Source organism: Trichomycterus rosablanca, chromosome 13 (assembly GCF_030014385.1).
Source record: "Trichomycterus rosablanca isolate fTriRos1 chromosome 13, fTriRos1.hap1, whole genome shotgun sequence".
NCBI lineage: Eukaryota > Metazoa > Chordata > Actinopteri > Siluriformes > Trichomycteridae > Trichomycterus > Trichomycterus rosablanca.
In genome coordinates, this window is record NC_086000.1 from 24,441,540 (window position 1) to 24,466,278 (window position 24,739).

General features: G+C 38.1%; 1 protein-coding gene across 2 annotated transcripts; it reads left to right on the forward strand.

Moving 5' to 3' along the window:
- Window positions 1-321: 321 nt before the first annotated feature.
- Window positions 322-17,867, forward strand: ptpn21 (protein tyrosine phosphatase non-receptor type 21). 2 transcript variants are annotated; one of them, XM_063007652.1, is made up of 20 exons: window positions 322-409; window positions 2,146-2,436; window positions 3,838-4,007; window positions 4,130-4,227; window positions 4,983-5,050; window positions 5,177-5,247; window positions 5,609-5,696; window positions 5,853-5,941; window positions 6,883-6,970; window positions 7,216-7,295; window positions 7,378-7,485; window positions 7,978-8,038; window positions 8,977-9,058; window positions 9,611-11,061; window positions 12,646-12,783; window positions 13,011-13,229; window positions 14,847-14,975; window positions 15,088-15,322; window positions 17,042-17,202; window positions 17,358-17,867. In XM_063007652.1, the coding sequence occupies exons 2-20, from the start codon at window positions 2,257-2,259 to the stop codon at window positions 17,484-17,486; spliced, it is 3,645 nt and encodes a 1,214-aa protein (XP_062863722.1). In that variant the 5' UTR covers window positions 322-409; window positions 2,146-2,256; the 3' UTR covers window positions 17,487-17,867. The 2 variants fall into 2 exon arrangements, with proteins under 2 accessions (XP_062863722.1, XP_062863723.1); XM_063007653.1 differs by lacking the exon at window positions 7,378-7,485.
- The last annotated feature ends 6,872 nt before the right edge of the window (window positions 17,868-24,739 follow it).

Here is a 24,739-nt window from a genome sequence, read left to right on the forward strand (position 1 = left end):
AACAAAACTCGCATAGAATGACTGGAGGCGAGGATCAAACCCAGGTCTCCAAGGCTAATGTTGTTGTGCTGCACCCATTTTACCACCGTGCCTTTAAATTGTATCTTAACTTTCAGCACGTTATCTTGGCATGCACTGTGAGCGTACAAGGAACATTAGCCCAATCGATTATCCCGGCACAATAGATTCTATTGCTTTAGAGTCGACTCCTGATTCACAGGCTTGAGAGTCGATTCTTTTTGGCATCGACTCCTTGCCTTGACTACCAGTGTGACCCGTGAGTCTAACATGCGTGATTCAACACAAACTTTAACAAAATATCTTTGTTTGTTAATCTTAACCCTGAGTGGATATTAACTTCAGAAGTGACTGTAAATTAAGCGGTTATGAGAGGCGGGTTATTAACAAGGTAAGTAACGTTGTTGGTAGCTGCGTTTCCCAACACGAATACTTTAATGTTACACGCAGAGCTTTAATAGCCATTATGCTAGGCTAACTCCTCATTAGCTTTCATGGAGCGTAAGTCTTTAACAAATGTTCTACATGCATACCGCTTTAGTTCCTAAAATCCTTTATTTAAAACTGCCATTGACAGAAACGTGTAGTTTTTTAAACGTATTCCGTTTTGGTTTTGTGCGGTCACTTGTTGCAGCAGCCACAGCCAACAACCTGTTGTTTATAGCATATACAGTTTCTTTTATCGTTGTTATAAATAACAGAAAACTACCAAACTTTTATAAAACTGCGATTTTAATGCTTAATATGCAACTTGTTTTATGTAACATGTAATGCTTATCTTGTTACCTTATTGTAATGGAACAATATTATCAGATAAATATCTGCAATAAGAGTCATCACTTGAGATCTGACATACTTTGTAGTTTGAGTTAACACCCATTTTTTGACTAACTCTACCAATTAAGTATTATTATGGTGCTCAAAAAGGTTCCAGAGCCTGACTTTTGTATCTATTTAACTTATTTTCACAATCAAGGCAAAAAAGAATCCATCCTGTATGTACTTACCATATATATATATATTTGTGTTGTTTTTTTTAAATACAGTGTGTTATTGTTAAGTTAGTTAAGCCGTATTTGACAGTGTTAAAGTCAGAAGCCTTTTTGAATAAGTCCTCTTTACAAAAATTCTCCACATTCTTGTGTTGTAGTTGGGGGGCGTTGGTGCACAGCTGTTCTAAAATCTGGCCACAAATGTTTTGATGAAGGTCAGGGCTCAGAACTGGCCACTTAAGAATATAAATATTAATTTGGAAATTTTGGAGTTGGAAGTGTGTGTGGGGTCATTGCCATGCTGAACGACAAAGGTCCTTCCAGTTTATGTTGTACAGCAGCACTAGGAAGAATACTAGTTTTCTTTCTAATCTGCACATAAGGTTTCCACCTTGAATGTGGTTGATCAATGAAGCTATCGACTTCTGAGATTTAGGCTGAGTTAAACATGTCACATCAGCCTTTAGAATGAGTAACTTTCTAGTTTGTTGACTAAGTTTGGAGGAGTGACCTGACCTAGGCAGTGTGTCTGTAGTTAAAACATTGCTTTATTTTTCTATGATAGGCTAATCTGAGCTCAGAGGTCTGTTTACTGCCTTTGAGATGGCTCGTTCTCTAAATCTGTGCTTCACTGTGATTAAAAACCTGACTTGTGGTTTTCTCTGTGGATAGTTACACAGACGTCAAAAAGAGATTCCAAGTAATTAAAACTTTTCTGCAAAAGTATTTGGACACCTGATCATGAGCTATTTATATAGAGTTACCTCTATGTGATCTTTTCAGCTATAACAACAGCCGCTCTTCTCTCAAAACTTCAAGGTATGTCTGTGGGAATTTGTGCTCTTTTAGTCAAAACAGCATTTGTATGGCTGGGCACTGATGTTGGCCAAGAAAGCATCCATTGATGTTTCAGTTCATTCCAAACTAACTAGCTTTATTTGTATGGAATCTGTTCATATTGTCTTGCAAGTTGCTGTATGTATGTTTTTCACTTAAATAACTCAGTGTGTTTCCAAAGTAGGGTGGGTTTCAGAATTATCATGATATACATGTCCATTAGAAGTTTGTGTAAACTGTTGTATGTATTATAATTCCTCCTAATGTGTTTTACTTTGATTTCCATTTTCTTCCCCAGAAAATCGTGCCTTCTGGAGCCTGGACACAACTTTACATTTGGCAATGGCTTAAAATTGAACCAAGCTGAGTGCATCATTCTGGCCAAATAGGCACATGTTACTGCTGAAACATGCCCTTACCATTCGGATTCAAACTTAAGAGAACGCGAAGATATACTGTGTCAAGTAAGAGCTGTCTGGTGACACGCATACAGTTGCTTAATGGCGAATTTATTGAGTTTACACTTTCTGTGGAGAGCACAGGCCAGGAATGTCTGGAAGCAGTTGCACAGAGACTCGAGTTACGAGAGGTTTGTATTGTTTTTAGTTAACAACATTCCAACTTGTTTTTGACCTGTTAAAAAAGAAACAGTTGTAGAATTATGTTTTCTTTCTGTCAGCACACTGTCCAGAACAGCGTTTTAGCGGTTCTATAAATGGACTTTAACATTGCCCAAAAGTGTTTTATTTTTAGACGTATTAAGCATTATTACAATCACTGATTTAAAACATCAAGTTTATGTACACCTATTTGCACTTCATATTTAGCTGCATTTTTAGTTGTATGTAGTAAAGTGAACAGACTTTTCACTAACAATTCATTTAAAGATACAATCATATACAACTTGATACAAGATGAAAAGATCAGCAGAAACTAAATAATCAGAAGTAAAGTCATTGTATAGTCTGAATTTATTTGTTGTTGGTACTGTGGAGTTTGTGGCCATTAGGGGAAATTATCACTATCTTTACCTTTATTTAATTTAATAAATAAAGTATCTATGCTAATAATTCCTTTATGTTTAACTTAGGTGAATATGGGTTAACTGACATTGTATGATTAATATTGTTGGTTAAAAATGTCATTAAATTTATTTTGAACAGCTCTCACTTGTTTTGAGCTGAGAGCAGAGGCTTCTGTCAGTACAAACGCAAGAGCTCAGACCACTGAGTTGCGATTCACCAGCACCGTGCATGTTCCAGTTCTCTCAGAGAAAGTGCTCTGCCATTCTCAAGTCAAGCAGAAAAAGATGTTATTCACCTATATAATGTAAATAATGAACAACAGAACTATTATGCGCTGAAACTGTTTGTGTCAGTGTGCTGGATATAACTGTTGACTGTCGTTTAAAAAAAAAAAGAAGCTTAATTTGCATCCATAGGTGGATGCATTCCTTGGTGAATGCAAATAACTCTTGGGTGACCAACCTTGACTTTACAATGACAGGAAAATCCTAGTGTGTATAGTTCAGATAGGATCTGTCAACAGGTCACTTTTATTGCCTGTAATTCATTAGATTTATTTAGTTCTGTGTATAGTTGCCTGTTTAATGACATGTTTTTTAATGAGTGTTTTAAACCACTCAATGTATTATGGTTGTTGGCCGGATTAAACATCACTAAGCTGTACAGTATGGTTTGTGGCCAGTGTTTTCTAAGTGTGTGGTTTTGTTTTGTTTTGGGTTTTTTAGGAAAGGGATGACAAGATCTGTCACAAACCAACTTGCCAACCACATTGTCATGGCTGGCATTTTTATATTATCACACAGACATATAGAACAGTGCAGCAATTTAACTACCATTCAATAAGGAGGTGTTCTGTGTTTTGGTGTTAGTGGTCTTAGTCTTTACTAAATTACCTTTTGTAAAACAGCAATGCAATATCCTCCTTTTTATCTGTGAGCTTTGCTGACTTTGTGTTCATTCTCCAGATAACATATTTCAGCCTCTGGTACTTCAACAAACAAAATCAGCAAAGATGGATTGATTTAGAAAAGCCACTGAAGAAACAACTCGACAAGTATGGACATGAGCCCACTGTTTACTTTGGAGTTGTGTTCTATGTGCCGACCATTTCCCAGTTACAGCAGGAAATAACCAGGTAACATAAATTGCTGAACTGATTTCTTATTAATCCCAGAGTTTGGTGTAATTGATCAAACAGAATTTAAACAAATAATTGATTAATATCTTAATTGCAATTTGTTTTCATGCTTTCAAAAGATACCAGTATTACCTTCAGCTGAAGAAAGATATTCTTGAGGGAAGAATTCCATGCTCAATTGAACAGGCAATCCGGTTGGCGGGCTTGGCTGTACAAGGTATCCTGTACCACAGATATTATAATTTTATTGTATTTACGCTTGTTATATGCTTATTAGATTTATCCAAATGCAATTTTGAGATATGCCCTACTGTTAACTGTATTCTAACCTTCATCATGTATGTTAGGACATGCATAATTAAGTTAAAGTGCAATTCTGCAGTAAGCTAGCTGAGCTTGTAGGCTTAACATTTCTGGCTGCAATGAGAAGAATCTCAAACACTGCTGGCAAGGATATATCTGGCAGCACAAGCTCATGGCTTGGTGTTAACATAGCAGAGAAACTGACATCACTTACAGTTACAGCCAATACTGCTGTTACACAGACACTTTTGAACATTTCTAAGTAATTACTCAGGCAAAAAGTGCTTTGCTTTGGGTCAGCCAGATCACGTACTGAACGTGCTATTTGTGTTTTTGCACAATGCTGTGCATAAACCTTGTAGCTATGCCAATAATTTAAATTGTTAGCATTGTATATTTGTGTTTGATTCTAACCAGATGACTGAACTTTGCTTTAGATGTTGGACTGCTAAGTTGGCTTCCATGCAGGCCAAAATTGTTTGGGTATTTTAAAGGTTTCCATGTTGCAGCATGTTAGTTTTATTTACAGCCCACTTGTTTATGTATACATAGCCTTGCTGTGTAATATTTGAGAACATGGGCACTAAGCAGATTTTTTAACCATTACTTGTGTTTCTGCATATAAGTAACCAGTGCAAATGATATACTTCTGTCATTTCTTGATTCTAGCTGACTTTGGAGATTTCAATCGCTATGACTCGCAGGACTTTCTTCAGAAATATGTGCTTTTTCCTATTGTAAGTGAATTTTTTGTTTGTTTGTATTGTGTCTATTTTGCCCACTGTTGTGATAGTGTTGGGCAGTACTGAGTAGCACTGTCCAACAAATTTCATTACAGTAATAACTCCCCTGTCTTTCTCTAGGACTGGATTCAAGATGAGAGGGTTGTGGAAGAAGCCACTCAAAAAGTTGCCATGCTTTATCAAAGCTACAGGTGAGAAATTCCTCAAATTTTTGTTTAATTTCAAGTTCTATGTTCACTGTTTTGAACATTCTTTAAAGCTTTTGTAAAGATACGTTGTAGTGTACCTCTGGCTCTGGTTAAAAGTCGCACATTGAAACCATCTGTTAAGTTTCAAGTTTGATTTATAGCCGGTCAGATAAAAAGCAAATCCTCTGAAATTTGGTCAAGAGTTTGAATACGAAACTGCATGAATGTTAAAAATCCAGGGTTATCCTGCTTCTTTTTAGCAGATGGTTCACATTTTTGCATGGAGATGTAAGCATAGTTAGTTGAGCTTGTTAATTGGTGTGTGTGTTGTGTGTTTTACTGTTCCAACCCTTTTTGCACACAGAGGTATGCCGATTCCAGAAGCAGAAATGCTGTACATGCAAGAAGTGGAGAAGATGGACGGTTATGGTCAGGAAAGTTTTCAAGCAAAGGTGAACACCTTCAGTGCAATTTGCCCAGGAAACATTTTTATTCTATAGATGTTGAAATCAATGTTATGACTTATTGCTGCCTAAAAGTCATAATGCACCAGTATTCCTGGTATATTCCTGGCTTCTAAAGTGATTTATTTTTTCACTATCACACAGGATAACCAGGGTACAGATATACTTATTGGATCCTGTCTGGATGGGATTTTTGTCAAGCACAAAAATGGACGTCCACCTCTTTTATTTCGGTATGTGTATGAGCATTGTGAATAAAAGTGGTTGTTATTTTATCAATAAAAAATCAAATCAATTTGCATGTAATATATACCATTCCCACAGGGATCTCACAGTTCTTTTGTAATTATTATTAAAAAGCTAGTAGTGGCTTTTTAAAAAATGTATGAGAATATTAAAAGAAACTTTCAAGTATGCGGTAGGCCAATCCACAGCCAGGAGCTGACTGGCCATGTTTCTGCGTTCTTATCTCTTCTTTTAATTGTGACATAAGTTCGTGTGTATGGATGAGCCTATTTTGCAAGCATGTTGAGCTGCTAAATGACATGGAACAGGAAAGCTACATTTACATTTATAGCATTCAGTAAACACTTTTATGCAAATGATTTACAAGTGCTTGTAACTTACAAGTACCAAGAGCCTTGCCCAGGGCCCAACATTGGCAACTTGGTTGGGGGAATGTCCAGAAAAAATGAAAGCTAAAAAAAAAATAGCAACATAGACTGACATATTTCTACATTTTTAAGCATGTCAGTTGTCAACTTTTGTTTGTGTTACACAGTAATGTTGCTGACTTACATGTTTATTGCAGAAACAAAATAGTGAGCTCTTCAAATATTGCAATTCTTGGTTTCATTTGTGTACACTGGCATACATTTTCCATTTCTGGGTGGACTGCTTTACCAGCAGACAAGTGACCAAGCAAAAATATTTAGTTTTAAGCTGCCAGAACACCTTCAGTGTACCAGAGTTACTGCAACTGTATCATGGCTCACTCTTCTTCTAAACAATATTACCTTAGTTGGTATTCTGATTATGTTGCTGGTTAACTTTCTAACATGTCAGTTAATCATAGATGTTTGCTTATCTCTGCACATGTGTGTGGTTAAATTAAGTCCATTCATGCTGAAGGTTTTGTGCCGTCTAACCCCCACCACCTCTTTTTTCCTTTTAGGTGGAATGACATTAATAACATGACTCACAACAGGTCTTTCTTTGCCTTGGAGCTGGCCAACAAAGAGGACACCATTCAGTTTCAGACTGTAAGTTATAGGCATTGCTGCTTCATTCACTCATTGTTCTCTTTTCTCAAAATAGCTTAACACCCACAGCTATTCCTTCCATCATGCTTATATTAATAGATGGGTGTGTCTGCATGCGCATTAAATGCCTACATGTCTTAATCACACAGGGCAGTCATCTGATCACTCACCTATATACAATAGATTTTAGTCATGATTTCATGTGACTTGATTGTTTCTGTAAGTTTGTTTACTATCTCTTACAGGAGGATATGGAGACGTCCAAATATGTGTGCAGAATTTGCCTCGCACGGCACAAATTTTATAAGATTAACAAGAGTACTCTGTAAGTATGGATTAGACAGGATATGTTTGTCTGTCTGTGTGTCACTCCTCATGGTTTCATCCCTGTCCTTTCCTGTCTTCAGAGAGGAATCTGATGCCCCACCTTCTGAAGACTCCCAGAAGTCCATTCTTACTCTTTCATTTCCTCGCTTTCCATTACTCTCTCGTCCCTCTCTGGCTTCTAACAAGGGGTGAGCAAGACTGCTTCAGCAATCCCCTATGCTTTCCAAACGCCCTTAGTAGCACAGCTGCAAAGACATTTAAAATATGTCCTTGTGATTTGTCATATGCAAATGTATGCTGCAGAATCAAACGATTCATAATGTGCAACTTTACTCAAAGTAGCTGTTTAAGAAGAGCCAATATACATTTTAAGATGTGCTTTTTTGCATAAAGGCTGCTCAACGTATGATACACTTTCACTTCTGTGAATATGCCAGCTCTTTTTGTTGTTGTTTTTTGTTTCACAACCAGCTTCTTGAATGAAACTCCTTAAATATTAGTTTAAATACTTCAGCTGGAAAGTCTTTCCATACTATACTATACTAACTTAGGAATATGTACCAGTATATGTTTGTAAGCTATTTCTGGAAAATGTTTGGAGTTTCCCCAGCTGTCAAAGTGCATTATTGTTGTAGGCCTACACAGTTTTTTTTCACCACTGTTTTCCTCCGTTTTGGCAGACAAGCTGAACCAGCACCTGTGAACCCAGTTAGGCGACGCTCCTCCACACGAATTTCTATGGTAGGTGCAGCCTAAATAAATCTCTGGTTAGACTTTCTGCCTTTCTGAATTGTGCTATGGAAATGTACGTTCACAGAGCACATTATTAGGTACAGTAAAGCCAGCCGAAGTCCTGTACTCATGAGTGTTAACAGTCATTTTAAACAGTATTTAATAATCCCACCAATGCTGCTGCACTTTGTTACCCTTGTTAGTTTCTGTGCAGTGCTGATAATAATCCACCACCCAAATAACATCTGGTTAGTGAAGGTAGTATAAGGGTGCCTTTGGATTGATTAATGGGTTACAGGGGCGGGGCAAAGTCAATAGAGCTGGGCTAAAAGTGGGCTAAAGTCAGTAATTGTACACATTTAAAGTTTATCATGATAGTGTCAATGAATAGATATATATATATACATACTAAAGGGTGTCCCAAAATTCACGCAAGATTTGAATTTGGCGCCATTTGTGCGGTAAAGTGTTGCCAACGGAAAAAAAGACAGCGTGACAGCTCACAGTTCAGGGTTATTAAAAATGGAGCGCTACACGAAAGAACAACGCGTTTTCATTGTTGAGCAATATTTTAAAAATAATGAAGGTTTGGCAGCTACAGTTCACAATTTTCGTACAAAATATGGTCAGAATAGTGATTTAACTTCATTTCGACAAAAGATTGCGTATGTGCCAGCAAAGCCGTGGAGGCCATTTACCCGATATGCTATTCCATACATAACCCTATACTGTATACTTTATGAATCAATTAAAAATTTACAATTTTTAATTAAAAACCTGTGTTCTCTATCAAAATTTCTTCTTGCGTGAATTTTGGGACACCCTATACATATGTGTACCTACTTTAGTGTTCATTGAGTGTATGTCGTTACACTTCTGTCTATTTTGAGTTACATTAAAGAAAATGTGAGCTTAAACTGAATACTAATGCTGATCTTTTTTTGCAGCCCAAACCTCAAACCTACATGCTGCCGCCCCCTCAGTTGCACTACAATGGTCACTATCCAGAGCCTTACACATCCTCTCAAGGTAAAAAATGCATTATTACCTATAGACTGTATTTACATTTACAGCTTTAGCTGACGCTCTTGTCCAGAGCTACTTACAGTTGTTATTGACTACAATCCAAGCAATTGAGGGTTAAGTGCCTTTGCTGAAGGGCCCTAACAATGGCATCCTGGCTGCAGTGGAGCTTCAACCAGCAACTTTCTAATTTCTAGTTCAGTTTCCTAACCATTGAACTACCACTGCCCTAAATGTTAGTACACAAATGCATACAAATGTTTATATGGACTTGTAGGGGACTTGTTTTTCATGGCAGTCCTGGGTTTTACTAATTTGATGCTTGGAACACATGCATCTGCCATGCAAGACTGCCAATAAGGTATTTTAGTGTGGGTTTTCTGAAAACCTGACACAACCTACTTGGGTTATTTATTTAATAATGTAGTAAAATTGCATGTTGTCAACATTTATTCGTTCAGAAAACTGACTTCTGAGCTATATATAAGAGCTTTGTGGCTACTTTAGGGCATTTCTGATTTTTCTGTAGACCTGATAGTTACATTCTTATCCTTACAGACAACCTGTACATGAACAATCACAATATTTACTACTACCACTCTCAGACCAGTCTTGACCGCTCACCACATGAGTATAACGGAAGGATCAGGAATGGCAGCGTCTACAGTGCTCATAGCACCAGCTCCCTCACCAATCCACAGCATTATCTACAGCCTTCACCCATGTCCTCGAACCCAAGCATCACAAGCAGTGATGTCACTCGGCCCGACTACTCTCAGCGACACAGCATACTGGTCCCACCCTCGTACCGTGCTACACCAGACTATGAGAGTGTCATGCGCCAGAAGAACCGCAGTGCCATGGTGACTATGCCTGAACGCCATAGCCACTCTATGAGAAACCTTAACATTGGCAACTCATACGCTTACAGCAGGCCTGATCCACTTGTGTATAGCCAGCCAGAGATCCGTGAGCATGTAGGAACTGCAGCTCCGTATCACCTTAACTACAGCTTCCACAGCCCATTACCATACCCATATCCCGGTGAGAAACGGCCTGTGGTGGGCGCTGTCAGTGTGCCTGAGCTGACAAACGTTCAGTTGGCGCAAGCCCATGCCTACCCCCCACCAAATATCATGAGGGCTCAGGTGTATCGACCACCCCCACCATACCACTACAGCCGCCCGCGCCCGGCAAACAGCACGCCAGACCTGTCGCGCCACCTTCATGCAAGCAGCAGCAGCCCTGATCTGATTACTCGCCGTGTACACCACTCAGTCCAGACATTCCAAGAGGACAGCTTACCTGTTGCGCACTCTTTACAAGAAGTGAGCGAGCCACTGATTCCTACCACTGCACGCCGTCCCTACATGCACAAGCGCAACTCTGTTGAGCTGGCTGGCCTTACTTATGGTATGGAGAACATACGGCTAAAGGAGAGAACTGTTTCCGCCTCTGCCACAGAGACTCACCCTCCACCTGTCTCCCCACCTGTCGCTCCCCCCGCTGTGGCTACGAAGTCTGATCTTGAAAGCTTTCAGGAGAGGACTGAGCCCCAGGACGTAATTCTAAAAGAAGACCTGCATTTTGGACACAAAAAGTCCCTTTCCAATGCCACCATGCTGGTGCACAGCAGCGGGGAGGAGGAGGATTTTGAGGATGACAGTGGACGACACACACCCCAGTCACAGGATGTTCCTGCTGCTCAAGAGCAACTTAATATTCTGGACCTCCCTCTCATGGAAACACCTCTGCCTGCTTATTCTTTCAGTCCCAGCTTAGATCCAGTTATTACCAATCCGCTAAGCTTTCAACCTCAGCCTCGCATCCATGAGCAGGATGAGACTGTGCCATTGTATCTGTTAAGTGAGGTTACCATCATGCCTTCGGTTTCGGATAGCGATCTCAGCAGCCCTGGCTATGCAAAGCCCAAAAGAGAGATGATTAAAAAAAGACCTGTCTCAGATGTACCCACTGCAAGAAGAAACATTGATGGCCTTCCACCAAATGTAAGTAATTTTTTTGTTAAATTGATATTAAACATGTCAGTATAAAAATTGACATGTTGGAAATACTGTACATGACATTGATAACTCATTTAAAACACTAAAATACAAGACCGCTCAGGTGGCGCAGCGGTAAAAACACACGCTGGAACCAGAGCTGAGACCTCGAATACATCATTCCTTGCCGGCTGAGGCTGAGCGGCCACATGAACAACGATTGGCCTGTTGATCATATGGGCGGGACTAAGCCAGATAGGGTCTCTCTCTCATGACTGGTGGCTGACTGATGGTGCCTGCACAGAGATGAGAAAAGAGTGCTCTCAGGGTGTGTCCCTCCGTACACGCAGCTAGGTTGCACTGCACTCGTGAAAGTGTAGGTGATAAGATGCATACGGCATGTTGCCCACATGTCGGAGGGGGCATGGGTTAGCTTCGTTCTCCTCAATCAGAGCAGAGATCGGCATTGGTGGAGAGGAAGCATGATGCAATCGGGCAATTGGACGCGCTAAAAAGGGGAGAAAATGCGTAAAGAAAATATATTTTTTTTAAAACCACTAATATGTTATCTGTCAACACTTGCTATATTAGAAAGTTAAATATATTGATTCTGTAGAATATTGTCTCACAGGCTGTGGACAGTTTTGGCAGTCAGGTGGTGCAGCACTAAAATATGCTAGCCCACTGCATGTATGCAGACATGATTGGCTGTGTCTAAGGGTTGGGTGTAGCAGTCGAATAGCCTATCCATTGGGAGGTGCACTCGTCAGTGCACTCTCAGTACCGGTCCCAAGCCCACATAAAAATAACCAGGGTTTCATCTGGAAGGGCATGCGACGTTAAACTGAAAGTTTAGGTATGCTGACCCAAATGATCAGCTGTGACGGGTTTTCAAGTACAGAAGCAGTCAGTTTAAGTTTAGATCTCTGTTTTGGCTGACATGTTGACTCCTGCTATTTCTGTTAACTTAAACCAGACTCCTCTATCAACAAGTCAAGTGTTTCCGCCTACAGAACTGCTGCTCACTAGAGGGTTTTTTTGCTGCATTTTGTATAAACTGTAAAAACTTTTAAAAGACTTGTGTCAAAATACAAGATAAGTCCAAGATTAGTCAAAGCCACTCTGAAGTTTGATGTGAACATTAACTGAAACATTTGACCCATATCTGTATAGTATATTAAATCATGCAAGTTTATCATGATAAACTTTAGATTTAAAACACTGTGGTTAAACTTTGAACGCCTTAGGTGTCATCCACAGATGTGTCAGATTGGCAATATTCAAGTTGGTTTTACTTAAAAACAAATATATTATGTGGGGCATACTTCATGTCATTTATAAATAGCGTGACAGATGACACCAGTTGGGGCAGGGACATAACATGCTGTTTGATTATATATATTAATCCTCTGTGCTTATGACTTCATAAATGTGGAGTGACTGGTAAATTCCTTACTCTATAGAATGTAGTAAAACATGTTTGAAAACATGGCTGGCTGCATTCCTCTGAGCATTGGGAGAGTCTTTACAATGTCAGCTAGCGCACTTTCTGATTTTCATTCTCTCTTACTACCACCACCTAAACAACAGGGCATGAAGAAAATAGGACGTTCTGAGAAGAAAATGGGCCCTGTAAAGCAGGCAGCCCTAAATGGCCTGTCATTGTCCAGAATGCCTGTTTCAGATGAGAGCAAAGACGACGCGGGGAAAGCCTCCAATGATGATCGGGTGAGAATGCAGATTACCACTCACAGCACTTCTGTCTTAATGAATAGAGTCGGCAGATATGTAGAAGTATTACACTGTCTTTTGATTGCTGCTGTTGACAGTTTCCATATAACACTATATAACATTTATTTTTAATACTCAGAACTTTGTTGTAAATTAAAATAGTCTTACATGTCCAGTTCATTTGAGTAGTTTCTTCACAGTTGCTGTGCATGTGTGAATTTTAGTGTAAGCTCCTGGAGCAGCGTCTGGAACAGGGCATAGTGATTACAGAATATGAACAAATACCAAAGAAATGGCCCAACAGAGAGTGCAGCATTGCACTGCTGCCTGAGAATGCAGAGCGAAACCGCTTTCAAGATGTGCTGCCCTATGATGCCACACGTGTGGAACTAGTGCCCACTAAGGAAAACAACACGGGTTACATCAACGCCTCTCACATTAAAGTAAGTGCTTCAAAACAACAACCTGTCAAACAAAGTGTCATTTTAAAGGAAGAGGACATTGCATCCTTTGATAAACACGCAAGTCATTTTACATTTGTTATTTCAAAAGCAAATGTTTTCTTAAGTATGTTTACTTTCTGAAGATTTTTATGTAGAAATTTATATCAAGCAGTCAGAATGTGTTAACCCTGCTACTTACTAGTAGGTAGCTGGGCTGACATGAAAACAAATTGTTACTGTATGTTTTCTCTTTCTCTTTCTCTCTCTCTCTGTGTGTGTGTGTGTGTGTGTGTGTGTGTGTGTGTGTGTGTGTGTGTGTGTGTGTGTGTGTGTGTGTGGGTGGATGGATGGATGGATGGATGGATGGATGGATGGATGGATGGATGGATGGATGGATGGATGGATGGATGGATAGATAGATAGATAGATAGATAGATAGATAGATAGATAGATAGATACTGTATATATAGAGAGAGAGGGAGAGAGAGGGAGCATTTAGGGACATGAAAATATTAGTTATAAAGTATAGCTTTAGAATGATTTAGAATTATTTAGAATGAAATTGGATAACATGCAAGTAAGTTAGGTGAAAACAATCAACACTTATACATTTTATCTGTTAAGCTTATTTCAAAAACTACTTTAGTGGAATGATTTAGAAGGACTTTAAGCCCAATACTTGCATGGCAATTTTCTTTCTGGTTTTTGCCCTGTATGCTTTAACAGTGTTATCTGTTTCCATCACGCTACCACAGATGTCATTCATCCTTTTGTCATTCATTCAGTTTTGGTTTTGGTTTTGAAATCTAAAACATGGCCTGGTCCCACAAGGAAGAGGAATCCTTTTTTTTCTTTTTAACATTTACACATTTCGGCATTTAGCAAACACTCTTACTCGGAGCGACTTACAGAAGTGCTTCCGTAGTGAACATTACCTTACTCTAGTTTAAGTAAACAACAGTTCAAGAATACAAATCTGCTGAAACCCTGTTAGAACCAAAGGTTTATTAATGCAAGAAATAAATAAGAGTTAGTAAGTACATGTCAGCTTAAGTGCTTAGTAAAGGGGTGGGTTTTTAAATCATCTTTTGAAGACAGCAATCCAGTCATTTCTCATTCGTGATTTGTAGCTTCCTGACTAAGGAGAGCTGCAGACTAGCACACACCCTCTTCAACGTGCATAAAGTTGCCGCTTACTTGATTTCTCCCACAGAAAGCCAGATCCTGTATAGCAAGTCATGCTGTGCTCTGCTACTTATGCAGGTGGCTCGACCAGACTCATTTGCCGAAGCAATTAGAAACCTTGCCGACCTCCCTCCCTCAGCCACAGCCAGTTGTGTCTGTTAGATGTTTGACCAAGTAGATAGCCTAGTGGTTAATGTACTGGACTAGTAATCAGAAGGTTGCCGGTTCAAGCCTCACCTCTGCCAGGTTGCAACTGTTGGGCCCTTGAGCAAGGCCCTTAACCCTCAATTGCTTAGATTGTATACTGTCACAACTGTAAGTCTCTTAGGATAAAAGCGTCCGCTAAATGCCGAAACTGTAAATGTCAAGTAGGGAGTATACTTTTAAACAGTACTGCTCTTTCATGCTGTGTTGTATTCTTGTCTTTACCAGCTTACAATCGGTGGAGAAGACTGGAATTATCTTTCATGTCAGGGTCCTCTCTCTAACACATGTCAAGACTTCTGGCAGATGGTTTGGGAACAAGGAGTTGCCATCATTGCAATGGTTACCGCTGAAGAGGTGTGTTTTATAGTAGTACATGTATTATACACACATCTGTACGAGCTGGTGTGTCTTTCTTGAACAGGTTCATCTAATAATTCCTTGATGAAATTTTTTTCTGTTTATGCAGGAGGGCGGTCATGAAAAAAGCTTCCGTTACTGGCCTCGTCTAGGCTCCCGTCACAACACAGTTACATATGGGCGCTTTAAAATCACCACACGTTTCCGCACAGACTCAGGCTGCTATGCCACCACAGGCCTGAAGATTAAACATCTTCTGACAGGCCAGGAGCGAACTGTCTGGCACCTACAGTACATAGACTGGCCTGACCACAGCTGCCCAGAGGACTTTAAGGGCTTTTTAGGTAAGTTTTAAATTGATAAAAAAAATAACATTGTTAAATTAATCTAATATGTTGAATTAATCAGGTGTTTGTGTAAAATAACCCTAAACCATTTCGAACCATAAGGAGAAATTTGGTCTTAACAGTTCGATGTATCTTATTAATCATTATTTTACCCTTAATTACTATTAAGTTCCACGGAATTCAAATATATGCGTACCAAGCAAGCCATGCATTAAGCACTGACCTCAAAATCAAACGTAAGCCTTTCTGTCCAGCATCAATGCCTAACATACAGATGCTCTTACCTCATGGGCGAACAGAGTAAGCTGTGTTCATACTTTTAATAAACAACTAAAAGTATGGGTATCCACATACTTCTTGCCATATAGTATATATAATATTTACTGTATATATAATTGGAAATATTTAACTGTTTGGTTATATGGATCAGCAGTTCATCTGGTTTATGGTTTAAGGCTAGGCTTATGACAGCATGACTGGCATCATAAATTTACAGAAATACATATTGAAGAGGAATGTTGTGCCTTCTTTGGTGAAGTTAAAATAATGTGACTTTCCAAGAAGACGATGATCCCAAGCACACTTTAAAGTCAACCAAAGTTTGTTTAAGGAATCAGTCCTGGAATATGTGGATTTAAATCCTACAAAAACCTCTGGTGGGATTTAAAGAAAGCAGTTGCAACACGAAATCCATCAAACCTCAATGAGCTGAAAGCTTTTACATGAGAATAATGGGTGAAGATACCACAGAGGTGTCAGAAGCTTGCTAGCATTTACCGAAATCACTTAAAGGACTAAAAGCTAAAGGGTGTTCCACCAAGTACTAATGCTGGAGGAGTTTAAATAATAGTGCGCATGGACATTTGTCAAGAACACTGAATATTTATAATCAAAACTCAATATTCTATACACATCATACCTAATATTTCTAATTGCAACTGTGTGTGTGTGTGTGTGTGTGTGTGTGTGTGTGTGTGTGTGTGTGTGTGTGTGTGTGTGTGTGTGTGTGTAAAAATCTAACCTTTAATTAAAGTAGGTCAACACACTTTTCCTTTACTGGAATTATATGTTCTTTTTGTCTTTCCTACGTTAAATAATGAAGGAAATTCAACCTCTTTGTCACCTCATATATATACCTCATTTAAATGAAAAGGTTATTGATCACTTCTTAAAAGTCTATTTCTGCTGCTACTGCAGTATACAATCTCTGGGACAGAGACCTTAGTTTGGCTCTCTGTATGAGATACGACTCTGTGTGGTAACCCAAAACCATAGGTGAATAGAAGCGGCTGCAGATTGGACTTGTTTGGACTTGTGTCGGAGGGGATGTGTAGTGATCTGTCTCTCCTTGATCAGACTGTGATCAAAGAGTTGTGCATGTATTGGAAATAGCTAGACTGGGAGATAAAGGGGAAATTCAAAAAAAAAAAAAAAGTAAAATGTAAATAGAAAAATGCTTTTATTTCGCTTTTAAGTATTTTAGGGGTGCTGATAATTGGGCCATATTCAATATGCCAATAATTATTTTTTGATAAGGGTTTTTTTTTTTGTCATAGGGGTTCGGTGAATTTCTTTTAACCCTCTTTACTAGCTTGTAGATTTATATTCCAACTAATTTGTCTAACCAACCATCTCTAGTCTTACAGTGAAGTAAAATGTTCTATAATACACACAAGCTGGAAACAAGCTGAGTAAACCACTCTGACTCTGTCTTAGCGTATTTAGAAGAGATCCAGTCTGTAAGGCGACACACCAACAGCAGCAGTGATCCAAAGAACACAAATCCGCCCGTGTTGGTGCACTGCAGTGCAGGGGTGGGTCGCAGTGGCGTGGTCATTCTCAGTGAGATCATGGTCGCTTGTCTGGAACATAATGAGGTATGTGCACACTTTGCTTGTTCTGGCACGAGTGCTGGAAATGTCCTTGCATGTCATTTGGTTTAATCTGTACTTGATTTTTGCTATTTGCTGCTGAAGGGGGTAGTTTAAGAAATTTGTGCTGAAGTTTAACTTCTTGACCTCTGCTTTTGTAGATGCTGGACGTCCCTAATGTTCTGAGCTTGCTGCGACAACAACGCATGATGATGGTGCTTACTGTTGCACAGTACACTTTCATTTACAAAGTGCTTATACAGTTTCTTAAAAACTCCAGACTCATATAAATAAGCTCACAGAGTGTTGACTAAACTGGCAAAGCCATGGACGATGTGTTCTGTCATAACTGGAGTAAAACTTTAGGCCTCAGGGGATTTTGCAAAAGGGTGCCAAAGGGTAGTGTGCTGTAGGAAGACTGATAAACTGCAGTCCTCTTGCTTCCACTCCATGAGCCCCTTTCTCTGAGTGTAAGTGAAGGATCAGAACTTGATTAGGTGGGTATGAAGTATGCTGTAAACCAGTGTAATATGTTCTCAGTATTCAGTATTAATCAGCTTTCACTGTGGAGTTTTACACTACATGATTACTGCTAAATGAATCCCAGCACTTTTACTTTACTGTATATAAAAATGACACTAATGCTGCATTTTTATTGGTAAATGTGTAACAATAATGATGGCTGTAGCAATAATAATGATTTTTTTTGTGTCTTTTTTAAGCTTAAATATTGTAAGCAAAAGTTTACTTTGTTGAAATGAAAATGATTGTCCCAGTATTTTTAAAATTCTGTGCAGGGTTAAGGTTGAAAATGAAGGTTGTTTCTGTGCATCTTAAATGTTTTTTATTAGAGTATTATACAATAAGTTATACTGTTCCATATCATGTATGTATCAAAAAGAATTTATTAACCCCAAGCCTGTTTACCCTGTTAGAAACTCTTAGAAGTATAACACAACCAAAGAGACGTCAGACTTGAATTTTGAACAACTTTTGTCTTTATCTGAACTGCTTATGGTCTAGCTCCTTAGCCTGGAAAGTATGATCTTCCAAAGAAGACATGTTGCTTTTGAGATTTCTGTAAATACTGTGAACTGTCCTCTACGTCAGAAGTATTAAATATGAAATGGGAAGGCAAGGTAATGTGCCATGTTAAGTTCTTGTGTGCACATGCCATTTGATTAGTCAAGCCTTTAGAGCCATTGCAGCCTGTCCAGCTACATTCCACCCCAGGATTGAATGGTGTTTCTGCGTACAAACATACTTTTACTGTGTACTGTCTGAGCTGTCTGAATATACTGTTTTACCAGGATTACAGCAAGTCTTATAGTATTTAAGTGTAGATAATATGTGGCTTCCCGTTTTTAACCACCTGTTACTACTTGCAGTTTAAGACACTGTATTTTTAGTTCCTCATGGAACTACAAATATCAAATGAATCCATGATTGGGTCTAAAATAGCAACCTCAGGAATACAAATTAGTCTTGATTTGTTGGTGATGGGCTTTTAAATCGTGCCTATCATGTTTTGTTATAGCAAGATTGATTACTTCTAGTTGTGTGTTTCTGTTGTCAACACACAGATTGCATTATTTTTATAGAGACGTCTCTTACTTTGACATCCACACATTTGGCAGCATCATAATGGCACAAAAATACCTTCCTCAGTGCCTTTCTCAATTCAGATGGAGACTTCTATGCAGATAAGGGTTTTTATGCCTCGTTAGGCAGAAATATGTTTTCAGTTATCACAGTTGATTCACACAGTTTGTAATCTTACACAAATTGGAAGATCAGACAAATCCAAGCAGTGTCATTTAGGCTAAGGCTTCAACTAGTGGAAAACTGACTTAATAGTTCAGGTCTAAAGCAAATTTGGATCAGTGAAACTACTAATCTTATTTTACTTAAAAATATTCATTATGAAGTTACGTAATATTCGTACAGTGGTGCAGCTGGTTAAGTAGTTGATACACAGGTTACATAGGTCCTGGGGACTTGGGTTTGATCCATAAAATGTTGGTTTTCAGAATAGTGTATTAGACTTTGTGTTAACAGGTTTTCTGAAATACGTAAATGTCATTTGCTTTGGCAAAATTTTGATTGTTCATTGCAATACCTCAAGCCATGAGTTTAAGGAAAAAGCATCAGTTATTTAATAGTGTGCTAATTTATTAAAAATAAAAAAAACTTTAGAGTGCTAAATGGTTGCCATAGACAGAAATTTTGGTAAGTTTTATGTTATGGCAAAATTCATCAAGGTAAATCACAATCACTTTACAAGCAATTCTGAAAAATATTGCTGTCATTTGTATCATTGCAAAGAGAAATACCAAGATTATTTTGTATTATAATACAAATATGGTTTTCTAAAATGTGCTATGGAATTAAAAGGTGAATTACTGTAATTTGTTTTTTTTTTAAAGTTTCTACAATATTTTATCTTTAATTTGTTTAAGAGATCTTAACTTCACCTTCACATTATGTAATTTCAAATAGTTATGAACCAATTTATCCTTTGGACAATGAAAATCAATAGGTCAATTTACATTCAGGTGATGTGAGCACAATAGTTGGCTAAATATTTGGAGTTATAAAAGACCTCTGATAACATGTATGTATAATACAAAATAAACTAATTTGGGATTAATAAGAAAGCAGATACAGTATTTCCACCCAGCTGCATTATTACCTGCAAACTCAGTTTTTGCTAGCTTATGTTTTTTAAAAACGAAAGCATCCTGTCATCATTGTACTTTTATTTAGTTACTGGTATACAGCATTGCCTGTAGTATTGGTTACATTTGGCTTACTGATACTGGCTTTTTGAAGTTTTTAACTGCATTTTTCAATGGAATAACATACTTGTAATTAAACCTACTTCATTTACACATATAAAATGGTTTTAAAATGAAGAAAATGTACTGTTTGTAGTGAATTTCACTAACAGGCATCAACATTATTTTTTTTCATTGCCCCTGATTAACTGTATTATGGTTTAATTATGTATCTATATGACTTCATATGTACATTTAAATGACTTCCCTACAGAAAATGTTTTATTTAGCAAATAAATATTTTAAATACATGTACTGATTATTATTTATTTGGTATTATTGTAACTTTTTTATATTGCATTAGACGCATAAGCTTTAATTTAGCTTGAGTCTCACTTTTTTCACTACAGAAGTTTTAGATTAGCATTTGAATGATAGCCACTTTATTTTACCCTCAGTACAGCCCTGAAAATGTGCTTACAACAAATAAGTAATTTATCATTTATGTATAATTTAATTTGTATATTTTAATGCAAGTACATGATTACTAAAGCAACCCAAAGCTATTTTACATGATTTTAAAATGCCAGGACGTATAAAACACCTTTGGTTAGCTTAACTGCTATGTTACTTATCACAGACACACATGAGATTTTAATATATTTATCTTGTATTATCTTAAAAGTCTTTGTTTTTACTGTCAAATTTACAGTGATTATTATTTATTAGCTTCTCTTATCACATTTACTTACCCAGAACCTGAGACAGAATTTTCCATAATTGAATATAGAAGGGCTTAAACTAACGCTTAATCGATTATTACTAAGTCGGATGTGGAAAAACGACCAGTTTTGTATCTATTCTGACACTTTGTGTTAGTGGGTTTAGATGCAAATAATTTGGAAGCGGTTTTGATTTCTTTTAAACATTTAAAACTGTCAATCAAGGATAAGAATTACAATCTGTTTCTGCTTAAAAGACAAATGTTTGTCCTTGGATTTATCCTAGCTGTACGGCCATACTTTGTAATGGAAATCTTTTCAGTTTTTTGTATTTATCTGTTTTCAAAATATAATCATCCTTAAGGTTCTCGTTTATTCACACTAATTACGACTAGTAGTCTGCTGCCCTCCAGTGGATGACTTTGAAATTGCTTTCCCCATTCATCGTAAAAATGTTTTACATATTGTTACTGAACAGTGTGTCAACAAAAGAGGAGCCAGTGCTATTAAAAATTAAGAATATATGAGGCGATATGACTATTAACCAGAGATGTGAAACCATGTTGTATTTATCTATTTTTAAAATAAAATCACTTTTTATCACAGTTTTTCATGTATTCACTCGTAAGCTGCTGCCCTCTAGTGGGGGGCTTTGAAATTGCTTTCCCCATTCATTGTAAAAATGTTTTGTATGTTGTTTTTGTAACTGTTAGTGTTTACAGTTACTGTGTGGAATTTGCTCACTACGTCTGGTACATAATGACGTCACAACCTAAGCAGACTCCTACTTTCACAATACAATAAACTATACACTGAATACACTGAACAGGACGATGTGATCACGTGTAAGCTGGTTATTGATGAGTGTTTCCATGGAAATCGTACATTTAAACGTAAACAGTCAGTCTATTTTACTGATTTTATGTTAAATTCATTTTAAAAGATGTGCTAACTGTTTAACATCAGGATATGACTCTAAACGTTTATTACAACCTAGCACATAAAATAAATAATAACAATAAAGCCCCATACGGCCATAAATAAACCCATTTTTATGGTGACTTTTCTAATTATTTGCAGTTAGCTGTGCTTTAGGTTAAGGTTTATTGTTTTCATCAATTTCTTCTTTTTTTTTTACAAATAATTAAAAAATCACCAAGTAAAATGGTTAAAAATTTAAAATGTACAAAATAAATAAATACATTTATAAAAAAAATAAACCTTAACCTAAGACTGTGCTTTAGGTTTCATAAATGTATTCATTTTTTATGAATTAATTTATCCGTTTACCTGTTTTCATGGTGACTTTTTAATAATTTGTAAATAAATAAATGTATGAAAAAACAAAAAAAATTTTACAAATAATTTAAGTCACCATGAAGAAATGTTAAAAAAAAAAAAAAAAAAAAAAAAATATATATATATATATATATATATATTATATATATATATAAATGTATATATATATATATATACAGTGAGGAAAATAAGTATTTGATCCCCTGCTGATTTTGTAAGTTTACCCCCTTACAAAGACTTGAACAGTCTATAATTTTTATGGAAGGTTTATTTTTATTTTTATTTATTTATTTATTTATTTATTTTTTTTACCCCTTTTTCTCCCCCTTTTTAGCGCATCCAATTGTTCAATTAGCATCGTGCTTCCTCTCTGTCTATGCCGAACCCTGCCCTGACGGAGGTGATTGAAGCTAACCCATATCCCCTCCGAAACACGAGCAGCAGCCAGATGCATCTTTGCCACCCACACATTGACGAGTTTGGCGCCACCTAGCGTTGCATGCGGAGAGACACACCCTAAGGGCACCCTCTCCCATCTCTGTGTAAGCGCCTCCAATCAGCCGGCAGAGAACGCAATCGCATTCTGACAGAGAGAGACCCGCATCCGGTTCTTTGTCCCACCCCCCATATGAGCAACCGGCCAATCGTTGCTCATATAGCCACTCAGCTTCGAACCGGTAAAGCAAGGCTGGATTCGATACCACGCTTCTCAGAATCCAGCCCTGTTTGCAGCGCGTTTCTTTTTACCGCTGCGCCACCTGAGCGGCTGGAAGGTTTATTTTAACAGAGAGAGACAGAATATCAACAAAAAATCCAGAAAAAAAAACATGAAATAAAAGTTTAAAAGTTTAAATTAAAAATTAATTTGTATTTAATTAAGGGAATTAAGTATTTGATCCCCTACCAACCAGCAAGAATTCTGACCCCCACAGACCGGTTATGTGCCCATGAGGCACACAAATTAGTCCTGTCCCTGTATAAAAGACTCCTGTCACAGAGTCTGTTTCTTCCGTTCAAATCTCTCGACCACCATGGGCAAGACCAAAGAGCTATCAAAGGACGTCAGGGACAAGCACAAGGCTGGAATGGGCTACAAGACCATCAGCAAGAAGCTTGGTGAGAAAGAGACCACTGTTGGTGCGATAATTCGAAAATGGAAGAAATACAAGATCACAGTCGGGAGCTTGTCAATGATCTCAAGGGAGCTGGGAGCACAGTCACCAAGAAAACCATTAGTAACACACTTCACCGTAATGGATTGAGATCCTGCAGTGCCCGCAAAGTCCCTTTGCTCAATAAGGCTCATGTACAGGCCCGTCTGAAGTTTGCCAATGAACACCTGAATGATTCAGAGAAAGCTTGGGAGAATGTGATATGGTCAGATGAGACCAAAATTGAGCTCTTTGGCATCAACTCCACTCGCCGTGTTTGGAGGCAGAGAAATGCCCAGTGGGGATGGTGTTCTTGGGGTCATATCCAGCATTTCTCTGCTCCCAGCTCCCTTGAGATCATTGACAAGCTCCTCCCGTGTAATTCTGGGCTGACCTCCCCTTTCTCAGAATCATTCTTACCCCACAAGGTGAGATCTTGCATGGAGCTCCAGAGTGAGGGTGATTGACTATGATTCTTCCATTTTCGAATTATCGTGCCAACAGTGGTCTCTTTCTCACCAAGCTTCTTGCTGATGATCTTGTAGCCCATTCCAGCCTTGTGCAGGTCTACAATCTTGTCCCTGATGTCCTTTGATAGCTCTTTGGTCTTGCCCATGGTGGTCGAGAGATTTGAACGGAAGAAACTGATTCTGTGACAGGAGTCTTTTATACAGGGACAGGACTAATTTGTGTGCCTCATGGGCACATAACCGGTCTGTGGGGGTCAGAATTCTTGCTGGTTGGTAGGGAGTCAAATAATTATTTCCCTTAATTAAATACAAATTAATTTATAACTTTTATTTAATGTTTTTTTTCTGGATTTTTTGTTGATATTCTGTCTCTCTCTGTTAAAATAAACCTTCCATAAAAATTATAGACTGTTCAAGTCTTTGTAAGGGGGTAAACTTACAAAATCAGCAGGGGATCAAATACTTATTTTCCTCACTGTATATACAGTGTATCACAAAAGTGACTACACCCCTTACATTTCTGCAGATATTTAAGTATATCTTTTCATGGGACAACACTGACAAAATGACACTTTGACACAATGAAAAGTAGTCTGTGTGCAGCTTATATAACAGTGTAAATTTATTCTTCCCTCAAAATGACTCAATATACAGCCATTAATGTCTAAACCACCGGCAACAAAAGTGAGTACACCCCTTGGTGAAAGTTCCTGAAGTGTCAATATTTTGTGTGGCCACCATTATTTCCCAGAACTGCCTTAACTCTCCTGGGCATGGAGTTTACCAGAGCTTCACAGGTTGCCACTGAAATGCTTTTCCACTCCTCCATGACGACATCACGGAGCTGGCGGATATTCGAGACTTTGCGCTCCTCCACCTTCCGCTTGAGGATGCCCCAAAGATGTTCTATTGGGTTTAGGTCTGGAGACATGCTTGGCCAGTCCATCACCTTTACTCTCAGCCTCTTCAATAAAGCAGTGGTCGTCTTAGAGGTGTGTTTGGGGTCATTATCATGCTGGAACACTGCCCTGCGACCCAGTTTCCGGAGGGGGGGTTCATGCTCTGCTTCAGTATTTCACAGTACATATTGGAGTTAATGTGTCCCTCAATGAAATGTCACTGTC